This window comes from Hippopotamus amphibius, chromosome 3, assembly GCF_030028045.1.
Source record: "Hippopotamus amphibius kiboko isolate mHipAmp2 chromosome 3, mHipAmp2.hap2, whole genome shotgun sequence".
Classification (NCBI taxonomy): Eukaryota; Metazoa; Chordata; class Mammalia; order Artiodactyla; family Hippopotamidae; genus Hippopotamus; species Hippopotamus amphibius.
This window is the reverse complement of record NC_080188.1, coordinates 164,680,874-164,698,386: the sequence shown is the minus strand read 5'-3', so window position 1 is coordinate 164,698,386 and position 17,513 is coordinate 164,680,874. Positions and strand designations below refer to the sequence as shown.

Sequence of the window (17,513 nt, the reverse complement as noted above, 5' to 3'; positions counted from 1 at the left end):
TACATTTAAAAATTTGTAATAAGTCTTCAAAATCCAATGTGTATTTCACACTTAAGAACATCTCAGCTTGTACTAGCCATATTTCAAATGCTCAACAGTCAACGTGGTTAGTTAACAGTGCAGACCACAGTCAGAAGAAAGACTATCCAAGAAACTGAAACATATAATTTTAAAAAAAGACAAAAAATTTTCCCCAAACCAGAAATAGTGTATAAAACACACTAAATAAAACTCACGCCTTTTTATAAAAACTCTTCTCCCCCTCTAAAAACTCTATTGTAAGCCTTTGACCCACATTAAAGATATACCAGATGTAAAAATAATTCTTCCCTTAATCTATTTCCTCACAATTTCATCTTTTTTAGCTATTGAAATAAACTGTAGTTTAACTTACTATAAAAACTAAATGTTTACTTCTTAGGTTCAGCACTCAGCAAAATCTGGTGGTTTGTTTTTTTTGGCCATGCCATGCAGCATGTGGGATCTTAGTTTTCCAACCAGGGAGCGAACCCATGCCCCCTGCAGTGGAAGCGCAAAACCCTAACCACTGGACTGCCAGGGAATCCAAAATCTTTTTATACAAACCAGAAACAATGTTTTATGAACTAAATCATTCATAAACATGTTTACTGTGATGGAAAAAACGAATAAGTCACAGTATAATTAAAATGTAACTCAAACTGACGTGCTTATTTCAAGAAAAGCACCACTCACAAAGAGCATCTGCTTCATTGTCAGAAAATTAGAAAAATGAACTGTTATACATTCACACATTGAGTTGACAGTGCTAGAAGGCAGAATGGAAAGCCCACTGGCACTCCTGAGTCAGACAATTTTGCCAACCTCAAGAAAAAGCTTTGCACAATTTCAGTATAATTTAACCAACTCTGGCAATGACAGAAATTCACATCTTATTTCAAAACTGTTATTATGCTCTTCAGGTATGACCCTCTCTAAAAGATACAAGAAATTGATGTCATTTAGAGTATTATGTATTCATCTTGGAGGTTTCTTAGCCAAGGAAAACCGAAAAAATTAACGCATCTAAGAAACTAAAATTTACTTGCAATCTGTGGTTACTTATGATTAGCCTGAAACAATTCCTTTATTTTATACAAATAAAATTTTAGAATAAAATGACCCTAAAAGTTTATGCAGATAGAAAGTATTATTTCAAGCTTAAGACAAATGAAAACTAGACAGCCTGAGTTCAAATCTTAGCTCCAATGCTATGAGAACTTGGGTGTATGACTTTGCTGGGTATTGTTTTCTTCACCTGTAAAACAGGGTTGTTACGAGATTTGTTATGAGGATTAAATTAGTTAATAAATGCAAATATTTTAGAACCATACTTGACATATAATGAGTTGTGTTAATATAATATTACTATAACTGTGAATTACTATAAATTATGAACTCTTAATTTGCAGGGCAGAGAAATGTAGCAAAGTAATAATCTGAGTGCCTAATATGTGGCAGGTACTATTTTAGGTACTTTACAACATTAAAAATTACATTATTCCAACAGATGAGAAAATTGAGGTTTAGAGAGAATTAATGTCCTGCTTATAGTCACACAGCTTCTAAGTGGTGGAGTTAGGAACAGAAGCTAGAACTTTGTAACTTCAGAGTTTATGCGTTTCCATTAGTCAGGCTGCCTCTGGAGAAATCTCAATGAGAATTCAAAAGATGAAGATTATACAAATGCATTTCCTTTCACAGATTATTTTAATTCAGTAAGGGGAGCAATAGAGGGCAGCAATAGAGGACCACCAAATGGGGCACTATGGATTAACTCAAGACTCAACGAGCTTATCTTTCCAAATAAATAAGAGTGGGTAATCTTTACTCACAACAACTCTTAGATTGGAAAATCTGTGGTAACTATAAAACAACATTTCTTTAATAAAGTTTAGAAGGCAGGATACTAATTAGAAGGAGAACATGGTAATTCTAACAATATTTCATTAAATATAAAAGCAGCAAATTGAAAATAGAAGTACAAATAATATTTCAATTTGTCAAAGCTCATTTCATTCATCGAAAGCAATAATTTGTTTACTTTAAGTATGTTTTACTTACTTCTCCAATGGAATCTTGAGAATCTTGGTTGTATACTTGAGTCTCTACCTCTCCATCAGTACTTTCTTCTGCCATAACTTCTTCCTAAATAATGACACACAAATGTGTTAACCATATCAGTTCACTAGATGAAGCATCACCTGTTCATTTAGTTATCCCAATAAAACAAAACTCAAATCTGTAATTTTATGAAGCTGTACGTCAGAAATGTTCACTTACATTTACTTATAAAATATAATCCATCACATTCCTCTTTGGTACATATAAAATAAGTTTTATGAACATTAAACACATGCCAGTAAAATTAATTTAGTAGTCTCAATGTTTGATAATAAAACAATTCATTACAACTTATCCTCAACAAAAGAAAATAAAGGAATACCATTTTGGTCAGTCAGAGAAAAAGATGGCAAGTACCAGTTTAAAATATCCATGAGACTATAAACTTCCTTATTCTTTAAATTAAAAAAAAAATCAAAATGGAATTCATTCTATGTTTTTATAACTGTGTTTTTTAAAATTGAAATGGGAACTAATTCAATTAAACATATACAAAGAATATAAAACAGTGTTGGCAAAAGCAACAATACCTGGGTTTTCAGTGGAAATTTTGCAGTAAGTTCAACAAGAGAGTTTTCTGGATTTTGACCCCAAAAGGTCCATTCACTTAATAATGCTATAACTGAAAGAATATCTTGGTTCTATTGCTGGAAGTAAAAATAAACAAAAAGATCTTTACACACCTCAGTTCCTACAGGTGTAACACTTTTCAACTTCTTTGGAAGAGGCATTTCCACTGTGTCATCAGAGATCTGGTCTGATGCTTCTATGGTACTGTCTTCTTCCTCTTCACGTGTACGCTTTGGCAAAGAAGAGCTTGGGGTAGCCGAAACTTTGAAATTACATAATTTAAATCTTGAATTAGAGCATGATAATAACTCAATTCAGACAAAGTTAATTTTAAAAATATCTTGGTCATTTAACTAAAAAAAAAACCCCACAGTAAACATTTATTTGGACAGAACAACATAACTTGTTCCTGCTAATCTATGTGTAAACAAAGAGCAATTTATGCTCTGAATCAATGGTCTTATACTATCAACTTAACCTTTGGTTGATAAAGCCAATCAACTTTTACAACAATACATCTGACTCACTGTGACTGCACTGACATAGAATTGCTATTCACAAAGCTTACATAAGGCCTTATAATTCATAAAACCCAGGACTCTCTGGATAAAAAGTTTCCTTATCATTTAGATTTGAAAATTCTTATATGATTTTCTTTTAGGTATCTTTTAGTTCTCAGGACTTATATTTAGTTACAGCTGATCCTTGAACAACTCAGGGGTTAGGGGTACTGGCCCTCCATATCTGCCATTACTTTTGTATCTGCAGATTCAACCAACTGAGGATGTGTGGTACTGTAGTACTTACCACTGAAAAAAATTCACATTTACGTGGACCACAAAGTTCAAACCTGTGTTGTTCAAGGGTAAACTGTACATACAGTAAGTTACGGGTTGTATCACCTTTAAAATCAGTCAAAAAATAACTGGAAAGGAAGAAAGATCTTAATGACAAAAACGAGTGACCTAAAATAGAATTCAGCAGTAAATGTAAAATAAGATGTTAGGAATACAGTCATCCATTTTAATACCTGGTAGAAAACAAGTAGGTGCAAAGAATATTCAACTTAAGTATTATACCCAAGCAACTAAAAATGCACAGGTCTACTCTAACTTCATTTTAAAATTAATCTTACCAGTGCCAAATACTGCTGTGGAAGTAGAAGGCCGCTCAACTGGCGAACTCTGAACCACCTCCACTATGTTTGGGGATAGCTCTTGATTTGTAGGCTCAATCTGAGGATGACTCTGTTGAGTGGGTTGCACAAAAGCTGTGGCCTGTGTCTGCTGCTGAACAGTTAAAATAGGTTGAGGGATAGAAGGCTGGATGTTAGGACTAGTAGAACGAACAGATCCACTTGTGCTTCCGAAAACTGGAACATGTTCCACAGGCCCTTCTGATTGCATAGCTGAAAAATAATTACAACATTTAATACATTAAGTTTTCTATTCTTACCAAAGCTGAAATTATCCTTTCCTATTCTCTTATAGGTGACATTTTGTACAGTTATTTGTGTACACACCTCTTACCACTCACTAGACAAAAAACACTGAGGGTAAAAGTAATGTATTATGCATTTCTGTATTGCCTATGTGACAGTAGTGTGCAGTAAACTGCTGGCTGAATTAAATAGATAAATCTCTGAAACTGTTTTTGCATCTATTATTCTATTTAAATGATGACCAAATAAAATGATATTAAGACACTGGAAGTGAAATTATAAGTTTTTATTAAGTATTGTTTTCAGTTATTATAAAATGACAAGTTCAATTGGTAACATATCTCATAATTAGTTTACTGAATGTAGTTCAAATAAAATATTCTGTCCTTTCATAGCATATATACATTTTATATATTTCTAAACAATTTACTGAATTCTAGCATTTGTTAAGACAAAAATCTAAGGGAATTGTATTTAGTAAAGTTTTACTGACATCTATCTTAGGGTTGGGTAAAGGGATTAAACAATGAAAAACAAAATTGCTACCCTCGAGGAGCTCAATCTAGTGGAATAAAAAAACGTATTCAACTGAATAAAATGTGGCTGTAACTGCTGTAATAGTAAGAAAGTGACATGGGAACAAAGTGGAGAAAGCAATTAAAAGGTCAGACAGTTTATCAGGGAAGGAGTTGATGTCTGGGTTGAACCAGTGATTTAATATGGTTTTCAAAAGTGGATTTCATATTATCTTTCTTAGCTAATAGAGGTAAAAAATTTGGTCCTGGAAAAACATGCCATATATATAGGGGTGTATTTCCCTCCTTCTTTAGCTTAAAAACAAAACAAAGCAAAAAGGAAGGGAGGGAGGAAATATGTTACATTAACAAGTATCCCAGGAAGCACACACCTGAAAATATTAACTGCCCACTTTTATATGATGTCTGACTTTAGCTTTAGTGGAAGTCTCATTTATCCTTGAAGTTACTGTCATCTTCTTGTAATAAATCTAAGTAAACAGTTCAATCAGATCTGTTATTATTTCACTTACCTTCTTGTGATTCCACTTGTGTAGTGGGCATCACTGTAGCTGTTGGGGTAGTAGTAGGATTTGTAACAGTTGCAGGTGTAACCATTGGGCGGATACTAGCTCTGGGTGTTGACTTATTCCCAGCCATAGCTGCAGCTGTCACTTTACTTGGAGTAGACACAACAGGAGTTGGCTTGATATTAGCTGTTGGTGGGTCTGATGTGCTGGCGCTTTTACAGGGGAAAATCCAAGAATAATAACTCATAAAAGATTACTACAAATATTCCTTATAAAGTACATATACTCTATCAAAAGCAAAGCACATCTGCTTCCTGAAGTTGAGTGTCCAGTAATTACAACCTTAATATGCATTAGACCTTATTAACTCTGTTTTCCTAACACTGCTTTGGGTAGAGTTTTGGCATATTAGAAAAAAATTAGAGACAGTGAGTATAGCTCTACATTTTTTGTTCACTAAATATTACAAAACTCTTATTGAAGAGGTTTTGAACTTAAGCATTAAAAACTGTACAGGAAATGCTCTGCAGTGGTGCATCCTGACAATGTAGAATGTATTCAACTGTGTTGATCACTGAACCTAAGTCTCAGCTCAGCGTCTTATCCTTGTATCATGTAACATCATAGGAAACATCAGTAGCCTATCTTAGAAGTTAATCACAAACTAAAAGAGGAAAGACGTTTTCTCTGTCCCAACGCTCTACCTGACAGGACTGAAAGTAAACTGAAAACAAGAGTTCTGGAAAAAAAAAATCTCAGCAACGACATGATGCAGTTTTGCACAGGATTAATGACTCTTTAGTTATATATTTTTATAATACAGGTTTTTTCCGTCCCCAAAGATCACTAGATTTTTAAAAGAAAAACAGGGGGCGCACAGGGGAACAAGGTCGTGAGGAAAGGAGTGCTCGCCGTGCTGCCGCCATTTCTTTGGCCTTCAGTCTCTGCGCCTCTTGCAGGGCTTCCAACAGCGCTATGCTGGGACAAAGCATCCAGAGGTTCACAACCTCTGTGGTCCATAGGAGCCACTATGAGGAGGGTCCAGGGAAGAATTTACCATTTTCAGTAGAAAACAAGTGGCGGTTACTAGCTGTGATGACTTTGTACTTTCGGTCTGGATTTGCTGCACCTTTCTTTATAGTAAGACACCAACTGCTTAAAAAATAATGCATGAGATGGATATGAAGAGGAGCATTTTAAAATGTGTGGTCTCTTTGAAACAAGGATCAAACTCTTGAACTCACCATCCTAGAGATGTTTGTAAATAAACTTACGGCATAAATCCTGAATGCCTCTTCTCTGAAATATGCAACACGATAACTGAGCATATGCTTTTTATTTGGGTAATACTGCATTATTAGTTTCTTAAATATGTACATGATTTAGTTTGCTTCTTGGTCTTAAATTCTGAATTTTAATTTTTAATTCCTCGGTCAGGAGTTTGTCAACAATTCATTATAAAAGAGAAATGCAAACTTTGTCATATATATATTTTTTTAATTTAAAGGGAGAAAAAAGATAAACTTTTAGTATTTTCTTACTTTAAAGGAATAAATTCATTTTTTTCCATGAGTGATAATTAGTTAATCATTAGGAAAACCAGTAGTGTTATACAGATTTAAGTTCAAGAGCTTCATTTTTCCTCTAGACTTGTACCCTAACACTGAAATTTTTGCCTTGAAAAAATGTGCTGCTGGCCAATATTAGTCTTGTTTAGACTGAATGAAAGAGTATTTGAAATGCAATGTAACAGCACATGAGACAATATAGGAAATATTTCCATTTATATTCTTGGAGCGTTGACTAGTAAAATGGGTTACAAGATGGTTCTGATCAATAACTGTATCAGTGAATCAAAATTATGAGTAGTGAAATGCTGCTTCCCATTTAAAATGTAATGACTTAGTTCCTAGGACTTTATATTAGGGCAGGGGGAAAGTAATTAGCCACTGAATATTTTAATCCCAGTTCGGTTACTAGAATACGTATCTTTAGGCTCTTCAATAACCATCTGGCAACTACTTAAATATGGATGCAGTTTAGTCTAAATGACTGTCCAACTATTCCATGTATTTGTATGTTGTTTTCTGATTATCCATTGATAAGTCAGATGTTACTCTGTTCTTGGAGAGTTTTCCTACATAACATTAACAATTTCTACCTTTGGGAATAGTAGAAGCAAGAGTAAGAGTTTAGGGTTCATAAAATGATTTTGAATTCTTAGTTCAAATCTTTGCTAAATTACAAATTTAGCCTTCTGGGTTTTCTTGGAGGAAATGTGAATAGAGTCTTCCTCCTATTTTGAGATTCGTTGAACTATATAAAAACATCTTAAGTCCTGGCAAGTCCTAAATAAATGATTTTATTTTCCTGATTTAAAATATATCAAGAGCCAAAAGTAACCTAGTATTTTACAGTAAGATCTAGGTAGAAAATGTCATTTACTAAATTTGTCTTTCTGAATTGAAAAAAAAAAATAAAAAGAAAAACAGGGAACAGACTGTAAACAAACAAAACTCACATTCCTCTTTCACCAGAAGTTGGAGTTGTTTTCAATGTAATCTGTCTCTGCTGCTCTGGGGCCTATAAAAAGAAAACCATCAGTTATTGTGCCTGTCCCACAAGAGTCCACAAAACAATGCCATCAAAATATTTTACTTGTTAATTCTCTCTCTATACTTTGTTTAGCCAAAATTCACCCTGACAAAGGCTCCTAAATCACCAGACACCTTAAGTAAAATGCATGGAGGAAAATGATTTGTCATTTAAACCAAATTAGCTACTTACCTTATTAGTAGGTTCTTGAGGCTCATCTCTCTGCTCAAGGTGTCTCTCTTGCTGCTCCCTGAGTTCTCTTTCCAAGCGACTAATTCGACCTTCATACTGGGACTTAAGAGCAGTCATACGAACATCCAGCTCATCTTTCTGCTGATCTAAGGCTCCGTTCCTTTGTTTAAGCTCCTCATTTTCTTTAGTTAGCTGATCTTTTACACCTAAAGAAGTAACCATATGATTTTATTAATATTATAATCAAAGACTGGAAATAAAAAGCACTTATGTGCATAAGTACTAAAAAAGTCATATTAGACCCTATTTCTGAACTTGAACATCTACAATAATTCTGATATACTATACATCTCAATAAGCAAAGTTCTAAACATATCTGTATTTGCTTTATTACTCCAATACAAAATATACTCCAACATAAAACATTTAACATTTCCTAAGATCTCAAAAAGATAAAGGATCTACCATAAAGTAGTCAGGATGAGCCCTTTTATATGGCTTTTACTCTTTTAATATATTAGGAATTATAAAATTTTCATTTCATATAACCTATATATACTCAAGAATAATTAAGTAACTTTATTTTTTCATGAAATAAGTTGCCAGGGGTATTATCTTCGAGATCACTTAAAAAGTTGCATAAAATAAAACTCAACTGATTTGGCATTTTATTTACCTACTAGAAGACTGGTAAGCAAGGTGAGTGAGGTCCTGAGCATTATAGCACTGGGCTCCTTATAAATCTGACATGATATTCTCCCTGATTGGCTAAAGGGGCCCTCAGTGAAGTGAGGCACAGAAAACTCACTGGGCTAGTAAGATCCAATGCTGCCTAGGGATTTACAGAAGGCTTCTGGACAGCATCCAATGCTGTCTAGGGATTTACAGAAGGCTTCTGGATAGTATCCTTTTGGCAAAGGATCACCATCAAAAGGCAGTAATAGTTACACACTACTTTAAGCCTGTATCAAATAACCAACATTCACTATCAAGTTCAAATCTTAAAGTATATAGAAACTTACCAGCTAAATGTGCAATTTTTGATTTTGCTGCTACAATAGCCTTTCTTGTTTTTTCTTCCTTTTCAGTTATCTGTTGCCGGAGCTGCTCCTCCTGTGTGGTTCTATCTTGAAGGTCCTGACGAAGTCGTGAAAGTTCAGATTGAAGCTGCACAGTCTGTTCCTGGAGATTTCTTGCTTCCATCTCTTTTTCAGATAATGTCTTTCAAAGGAAGACAAAGTATTCACCATGTAATTCAACCAGATTAATACAACTGTATGCCCTACAGACTTAAAATGTAAAACTTATTCATTTGCTTACTTAGATTAAATGGAAGTAGAAATATAAAATGGTGGTCAAACCAGGAAAGTGGACACTTAAAGATGATTAGGTATTATTTACATAAACAAGTCATTCAAAGTGAAAGGATAAAATATATACATATCCATATGATAAGAGAAAGTATGAGTTTAACATGTTTTTCTTTTTTCAAAGTTCCTTTTTATGATTGAATAATATTTCACTGTTTCCTTAGCTTTTCAGTAAGAAACAATTAGGAACATACACCTTTCATTACTCTTCAGCTCATACCTTCTGCAGATTCTCCACTTGACTCTCGAGTGACTTTGACTTTGTTTCAGCTTGGTTAAGGGTTTCTTTGAGCTCCTGCATTTCCTGGACTGAGACATGCTGTTCCTGATGGTCTCCAGAAGACTGAGCTGAGGTCTCCATGACCTAAGAGTACAGACAGTAATAATATACTTGCACATTTATATTCAATAATTCTACAAATTCACCTAAGAAAATAATCATAAATATGTAAAGAAATTTATCTTTAAGGGTATTCATAAATAAATCTTCTATGGAACAACTTTAATGTCCAAAAGTAAGCTACGAGTTAAACAGGTTAGGGCTTTTCATACATAATACAAGTGAGTATTAACCAGCTAATCAAAATGATGACGCATTGTTTGACACAGAATTATCTGGAAAAACAAATCACTCACGTGTAAACGAAAGCATACTAAAGTGCTAACAGTGATTAACTGAGAGGCAAGAATTTTGAAATTTTTTCTTTATATATTTTCTAGTCTAGCATGTGCTAAATACATAATAAAGTCAATATATAAGTTCTTCACCATTGGGAATTAAAAACAAAATTCAGATCCAAAGTAAAACAAAGATTTAAAAATTCTTTTTGACAGGTAGTTAACACAGACTACTTATTTAAAACCATAACACAACCTGATTAATTATAAAGAACTAGCATTTTTTGATATACATATTTTCAATCAGAAATGAGTTACAGGAACATAGTTTTGAAAAGGAACAGTATTTGAAATTGGGAAACAATTAAAATACCTACCATTTACACTACTATTTCTTTATGAATTTATAGTTCATTTTGGGACATACTGAAGAGCTAAACTTAAACCAAATAAACATGTCACATATAAGCTTACACTCATTTAGAATCTGAAAACCAATAATTAAAAATTATGAATAAGGTTTTTATGAGTGATCCAAATATTTATATACATATCCAAATATATATATTTAAATATGTACATCCACATATTCAAATATATATATATTTATTAAAAAACCGTAAATTATGTATATCAAAATTGTGTATATCAAAAATGGTATATATGAAGAATATATAAAAAGAAAACTGCTTCAAAATACCTTATCTTGTTGTGCTTTAAGTTCTTCATATTGAGTCTTGTACCTACGTCCAATTTTCTTGACTTGAGTAATAGTTTTAACTTTTTCTTGAATATCAATTATTTTGGCATCTAAGTCCTTCTGGATGCTTTCCTTTTCAGTTCTTACTTTATTTAAATCTTCCTTTAGGCTCTGGATTAAGTTCTGGTTGTTAGTCAAAGATGCATTTGATCTAAGCAAAAAAAAAAAAAAAAAAAACAAAAAACAACAACCCAAAAACGGGATAAAGGAGAAAGACTAAACATTTAGAACTTACCAAATTTTAAAATCCTTTAAGTTACATTTTTATTGTGTTGCTTTAGTATGTTTTTTATTTAGAAAATTCTAAGAAAACCATATACACAGTTCAAAAGATAATTCCTTAACTTATGAACCCATGGTCCTTTAAAAAGATCTGATTTACTTATTACATGTCATACATGCCCATTTTAGAGATAAGAAAAGCTGAGCTACAAATGGTAAAGTAACATGTAAACTTTTACTCTGCGTTGGTATACAGAGTTTAATCCACATCTGCCTGATAGCAAAATCTACAGTCTTTCCAGTCTGTTGGGTGCTGAGTAAGTATACAGGCTTTGTAGGCCACATACAGTGTTTGTTACATGTTCCTCTTCTTTCTTTTTTACAACACTTAAAAAATGTAAAAATCATTCTTAGCTTCCAGGCACTACAAAAAAAGGCCTGCGGGTTGTAGTCTGCCAACCCCTGTACTTTTATCATGAACTGAACTTGAAATTGGATGACCTGAATTAAGAGCATGGGTTTAACTGCTACTAACCTTAAAAGCCTGGGTACCTTTCTGAATCTTAGCTTCCTCATCTTTAACATTAAGTAATATGTCTCCTACTTAAAATGCCAGACTACTGTCATGAAAAAAGTAAGAGAATAAATATGACAAAAATTTGTGAGCTGTCAAGTATCACATAAATAGGGGCTATGACAGGGACAAAGGACACTAAAGCTTAAAAGAGGTAAATCAGAAATATTAATTTAAAAATTACACTTATCTTTAAAAGACAATACTTCACTCTAAGTTCATTTAAAAACTTTATTAAAAACTTTCAAAATAGACTCATGAATATATGTTAACCAAAAGAAAAATGAAAGAAAAATCTACTTGCAAAAGTTATTTTGACTATTTATAAAACAGTTTGCTTTAGATTCATAACAACTATGTTGTTTTTTAAAAAGTAATAAAATATTGAGAAAAAATTCATATGTGAAGGCATAAAACTAAATTATTGCTTGCTTGGCTCTATAAACTAATAAAAGGAAAACCACATATAAGGGCTCCAGCACTTTAGATTCTTCTAAAATCAGGAAGCACTTAAAGGGTCACATAAAGAATAGAAACAAACTTCTTTAAGATTTTAAGTACTGTATACAGCTTAAGGTTTCTTCCATATACCTTGCGATTTCTGCTTTAAGTCTTCCAATTTCTTCAGTCAATTGTTGAATACGCTTAGTATGAACTTCCTTTTCAGAAAGGAGCTTCCGATATTCTTCTGTATCTGGATCTTTCTGTTGACTCACTAGATGCTAGAATAGCAAAAATGCATACTATGGTTTTATAGGTTTTATGAAACATGCCTATAATAAAATATCAGAGTATCTAATTATGTTTACATTAGCTGCTTGCATACACAGTGAGTGATCAAACACCAAACTACAAGAAAATAAGATCAAAGCTTTAGTTCCTTTGCTTAGCTAAGATGTTCAGCCAAAATGGAAGGGAAGAATAAAGTAAATGTCATTCACTATTCATCATTTTTCATAGTTGCAAAGGAACATTTCAGAATAGTTACAATGGAGCCAAATAAAGGGATCCAAAGAATCTACAAGCTTTTAATATTAATATTAAATACTTAATTTCATTAAAGTGACATATACAAGGGAAAAAATGTTCATAAAGCATTATAATCTAAGCAAAAACATGAAAAATAAACCTAAATGTAATTGATTCCATTAATCAGGAAAGAAGGCAGCATAACTTAATAGGAATATACCTAGATTTGGGCAGATTATCCTCCTTTCTTGATTTTTTAGATTGCTTGTGTGATTAGAAAAAAGAATAAATGGGCTCTAAAATTCTATAAAACTATTCAGATATGAGTGGTTCCCTAGAGCATTTTCTAGGTGCTAGGCGCTGGGTGAAGTTTCATTTATTATTTAATTTTTGTAACATGAGGAGGGGTATTATGTCCTCATTTTCACAAATAAGGAAAACTGACTCAGATTAATGTCCTCATTTTCACAAATCACATAACTAGTTAGTATGTGGTAAGGAAGATTTCCAGCCTTTTGTTTGAATATAGAGCTGGAGCTTCTAACCATATAATGCTATATGGTTTTGTCCCCCCAAAAATGTAGCAGTGAACAAGTCTTCTTAAAGTGCTTCAATAAACTATATAAATCCCATTTTTCATGTACAGAAAAGCATTTTAGAGATAAAGCAAAAGCCTAATTTTGGAATCCAAGTAAATAAATTAGCTTTTTTAAAAAACACACAGAACATAACCAAAACTTTAAAAACTGAGTTACAGGGACTTCCCTGGTGGCGCAGTGGTTAAGAATCCACCTGCCAATGCAGGGGACACAGGTTCAATCCCTGGTCTGGGAAGATCCGACATGCCTCGGAGCAACTAAGCCTGTGTGCCACAACTACTGAGCCTGTGCTCTAGAGTACACAAGCCACAACTATTGCGCCCACGTGCTGCAACTACTGAAGCCCATGCACCTAGAGCCCATGCTGCACAACAAGAGAAGCCACCGCACTGAGAAGCCAGCGCATTGCAATGAAGAGTAGCTCCCACTCACAACTAGAGAAAGCCTGCATGCAGCAACTAAGACCCAATGTAGCTAATACATTAATTAATTAAAGCAAACAAAAAACCAAAGAAAACCCTGAGTATAAGTTTAATATCTGTCACATATGTACAGGTAACACTAGACTTTCCCTGATAAACACATAACACTTCCCACTAGCTCATCAAACATTTTTCTCTCCTTAAATTTTACCCTATAATTTTAAATCAATATGTTTCCATGTTTTGGAATGGATTTAAGTCCATTTACCTGGTTACGTGCTTTCCAACGTTTGACATCTTCTTCTAATAACTTCTTCTCTGCTTGCAACATACCACTTTTCTCACTCAGCTCAGCATTTGCTTCTTGTAAGGGTAAAATATCTAATTCCAGTTTCCTCACCTGAAAATAGTTCCAGTATTTTTTTAATACCTGATGTGAAAATTTATTCAAAATATTATTAAAAATAATGTGCCTCTACTCTTCATTAGTAAGTTACAAACCTTGGCTTGCATCTGCTGTAGATCCTGTTCTAGCCTCTCCTTTTCTTCTCTCAGCATCTTATTGGTCTCCATAACTACGTTCATTGTTTCGGTTTTCTTCATCAGTTCCTCATGCTGGGCCATTGTTTTGGCAGTTACCTAAAGATTTCAGAAACATGTCTATAGCAACATATAACAATAGATTAAGACCTACCTTTCCTTACCAGTTCTACTCTTTCCTACAAAAGTAAAAAAGGATTTAAACGTCAACTTTTAAAACAAATTTTTATATTTATTTTTAAATTTAAAAAATGCTTATTTTTCTGTGATTCATGCTAATTACAGAACTTAAACAAATGCAAGAAATTAAAAGATGAAAGTAAAAAGATACTACGAATCCCACCAATAAATACTCAGTATTTACATTAGGTAAGAACATCAATCCAAATCTCTTATGTTTCTGTATTTATTCTTTCTGTATTTATTCTTGCTATATTGAATTTATTAACAGTTCTAAAACAATGTTATTTTGGTCCTCAGTTTCCCCCCCTTTCCAGAAACTCTTCTTTATTTCACTCAGGTGTTTCATCACTTTGGTTCTGAGCAACTGTACTGAATATTTGTTCATTTATGAAGAACTTTTCTTCTGTTCTCATTGACTACAATATTTCATCTTTTGCACGTTATTTTATTCCTTCACCATTTTTAAAGCTATGATTCATGGTTGCCATGCTACACCACTCATCTTTAGTAGACATTCTATTATTTTTGATATAATGTATATTATTTCTTCACTCTCTTCTGACTATATGTAAGAGTTGTTTGAGCTGGGCATTTTCTAGTATTATTTGTCTTTCTAAAGCCCAAAGGAAGGCAAAGAAAGCAGAAGAGACTGACAGAATATACAATCTTTATTAGAAATCTTGATTCTGCTCTTTTCCTCCAAGTGTTAACTCCACTGAATTAGAGGATCTGTATATTATTTTCATAATGAGATATATTTGAATTTGGGTTGTTTTCTCAATAGGATGTAATTCTGGAACTTTTAATTTCTGTCTGAAAATGTATATCCCATAAATCTAATTGTTCAATTATTCACTTTCCTGTTTCAATGGTTTCTCCCTAGCAGCCATTCCAATAATCTATCAGTTAAAAGAAGATAAATGAGTCAAGGTCTTAATTTCCTTCCTTCCAGATGTGAAGTTACTGGATCTCCTCAGAATGAGGTTATGCAATAACAAGCTTTGGGGTTGTAGTGTGGACTAAGCAGTTAAGTTTGCATTGTGATCACATATTCACTAAGCATCTTCTTTTTTTTTTCCTTTGGTTGATTGTATTGATTAAATTTTGCACCTTTGTTGAGAAAGAAATATTCTGCAGCAGTTTCAACCTACCTTTCTTTCTAGAATGACATAACATCTATAACAACAACTACAGTAATAAATTAAGATAACAAATTTATTAAGCTCTCACTGTGCACCAGACATGATTCTAAATGCTTCATGTGCACTAACTCGATCCTCACCATTATTATCACCCCAACGTTACAGAGGAGGAAGTTTAAGAGCAAGGGAAGTTAAACAACACATCCAAGGCACACATCTAATGGTGTGAACTAGAATTTGAAACCAGGCAGTCTGGTTACCATTAGTCTCTCACCACTATATCGTGCCAGTGTTTAATAATGTTTAGTGAACTTACGAGTTTAAGAAGAATGCTGATTTCAAACTAAACTTTATGTTATTAGAAACTGAAATAAGCATGTCTCTTGATTTCAAAAGTGCTTTCTTAAAGCTTAGGATACATACCTGAACCTTCTCCCTTTCAGCATTCAGACTATCCTGCAGTTCCTGCAGCTCTCTTTCTAAAAGTTCAACCCTTTGTCGATAACGCAGACTCTCAACCTGAGCCACTTCAAACCTAGTTTCAGCAATTTCTTTTTCTCGTCGTATAAATCTACAAGAATATGTAAGATTTTATTTGAATAGAAAAATGCCAACCAACACAACATTTCAAAACTTGGATAATTTTTAAGAAAACAAAAATCATTCACTTTAAAAACTATTTTACATAATATTTTCTTTAAAAATAATAATGGGAGGTATATTTTATTACAGACAATGGTTTCTATCTTTAAAATAATCTGAAAGGCATTTAATTTTCTTAAAGAACTCATTCAAGTTCTTACTATTAGGTTCAACTTGAACTCATTTATTTAAATTGGCATATATTTAAATGTCAAAAGTGACCACTAATTGGGTGGCAGTGGGTTTGTTGACTAATAAGAGACAAAATGAGCTTTATACATAAATAGCATATAACTCCCACTTGTCTAATTTACACATCTATAGTATCACTTTATAATTGTTGTTAACCACAGAAGTAAAGCATTAAGAATATATTGGATTTACCTGAGAATTTCTAAAATTTGTTCTTGAGATTTTCCTTCTTCACTGAGAGATACATTCAATGGACCTTGTACACCTTCCTTCACAGAGGCAACGACTTTGTCACTTAATTTTTCAATCTGATCATGAAGTAATCTGTTTTGTTTTTCTAGATCTTCACAGCGAGACACACTCTTGGAAACTTCATCCTATAAGCCAAGAGTCTATCATAATAGTACATTTTCCAATGTACATTAAAAAACAAGCAAACAAAAATCTTTCAATTCTCCGAACATTCTATTATGATGTACAATAATACCTTTAACATTCTCTCTCTTTCCTCCCAAGATGCTTTACACTCCAACAACTGTGATTCTGCTTTCTGGGTTGTTTCTTCCAAGTGCTGACGCACTGATGCCATTTTGGAAACCTGTTCCTTGGCAGCTTGCAGAGCTTCAACGTCAGCAGCATGTAGCATCAATTCTCTCTCATACTTATTCTGAGCTTCCACAGCTATTTTAGCCTGAAAGGAATTATTCCCCCATTGACACAGAAGATTAAAAACCCATAAAGCTAGTCTTTGAAAAGATGCACATTGCATTTATTTAAAGTAATAAAAGTGAAGACAATCTAAAGGTACCAAAACAGGAGAATAATTAAAAATTATGCTATATCTATTTAATCAAATATTAAACAACTGTTCACATGAAAAGATGCTCAACATCACTAATCATTAGAGAAATGCAAGTCAAAGCCACAATGAGGTCTCACCTCACACCGGTCAGAATGGCCATCATCAAAACATCTAGAAACAATAAATGCTGGAGAGGCTGTGGAGAAAAGGGAACCCTCCTGCACTGTTGGTGGGAATATAAGTTGGTACAGCCACTATGGAAAACAGTTTGGAGGTTCCTTAGAAAGCTAAAAATAGAACTACCGTATGATCCAGTAATCCCACTACTGAGCATATACCTAGAGAAAACCATAATCCAAAAAGAAACATGTATCATAATGTTCATTGCAGCACTATTTACAATAGCCAGGACATGGAAGCAACCTAAATGCCCATCAACAGATGAATGGATAAAGAAGATGTGACACATATATACAATGGAATATTCCTCAGC

The 17,513-nt window shown here is 33.3% G+C and overlaps 2 protein-coding genes across 4 annotated transcripts in view; one reads left to right on the top strand and one right to left on the bottom strand.

Moving 5' to 3' along the window:
* The window catches only part of TPR (translocated promoter region, nuclear basket protein), a 60,990-nt gene that overhangs the window by 16,643 nt on the left and 26,834 nt on the right, over window positions 1-17,513 (bottom strand). For all 3 annotated transcript variants that reach the window (XM_057726343.1, XM_057726342.1, XM_057726344.1), the window contains exons 25-39: window positions 16,706-16,909; window positions 16,411-16,595; window positions 15,808-15,955; window positions 14,021-14,158; window positions 13,788-13,919; window positions 12,121-12,251; window positions 10,674-10,884; window positions 9,576-9,719; window positions 9,008-9,206; window positions 7,986-8,191; window positions 7,720-7,781; window positions 5,202-5,410; window positions 3,848-4,120; window positions 2,826-2,974; window positions 2,083-2,166 (exon numbers count right to left, since the gene is read on the bottom strand). In XM_057726343.1, coding sequence (XP_057582326.1) covers window positions 2,083-2,166; window positions 2,826-2,974; window positions 3,848-4,120; window positions 5,202-5,410; window positions 7,720-7,781; window positions 7,986-8,191; window positions 9,008-9,206; window positions 9,576-9,719; window positions 10,674-10,884; window positions 12,121-12,251; window positions 13,788-13,919; window positions 14,021-14,158; window positions 15,808-15,955; window positions 16,411-16,595; window positions 16,706-16,909 — 2,475 coding nt within the window. The remainder of the gene's footprint in view (window positions 1-2,082; window positions 2,167-2,825; window positions 2,975-3,847; window positions 4,121-5,201; window positions 5,411-7,719; window positions 7,782-7,985; window positions 8,192-9,007; window positions 9,207-9,575; window positions 9,720-10,673; window positions 10,885-12,120; window positions 12,252-13,787; window positions 13,920-14,020; window positions 14,159-15,807; window positions 15,956-16,410; window positions 16,596-16,705; window positions 16,910-17,513) is intronic.
* On the top strand, window positions 6,174-6,365 carry LOC130848208 (cytochrome c oxidase subunit 7C, mitochondrial-like). Its single transcript, XM_057726350.1, has one exon. It carries the CDS (start codon window positions 6,174-6,176, stop codon window positions 6,363-6,365), a length of 192 nt encoding a protein of 63 aa, XP_057582333.1.

Bases quoted from the DNA above. Each gene is read 5' to 3' on its own strand.
- LOC130848208 (XM_057726350.1), top strand. From the start codon at position 6,174: ATGCTGGGACAAAGCATCCAGAGGTTCACAACCTCTGTGGTCCATAGG.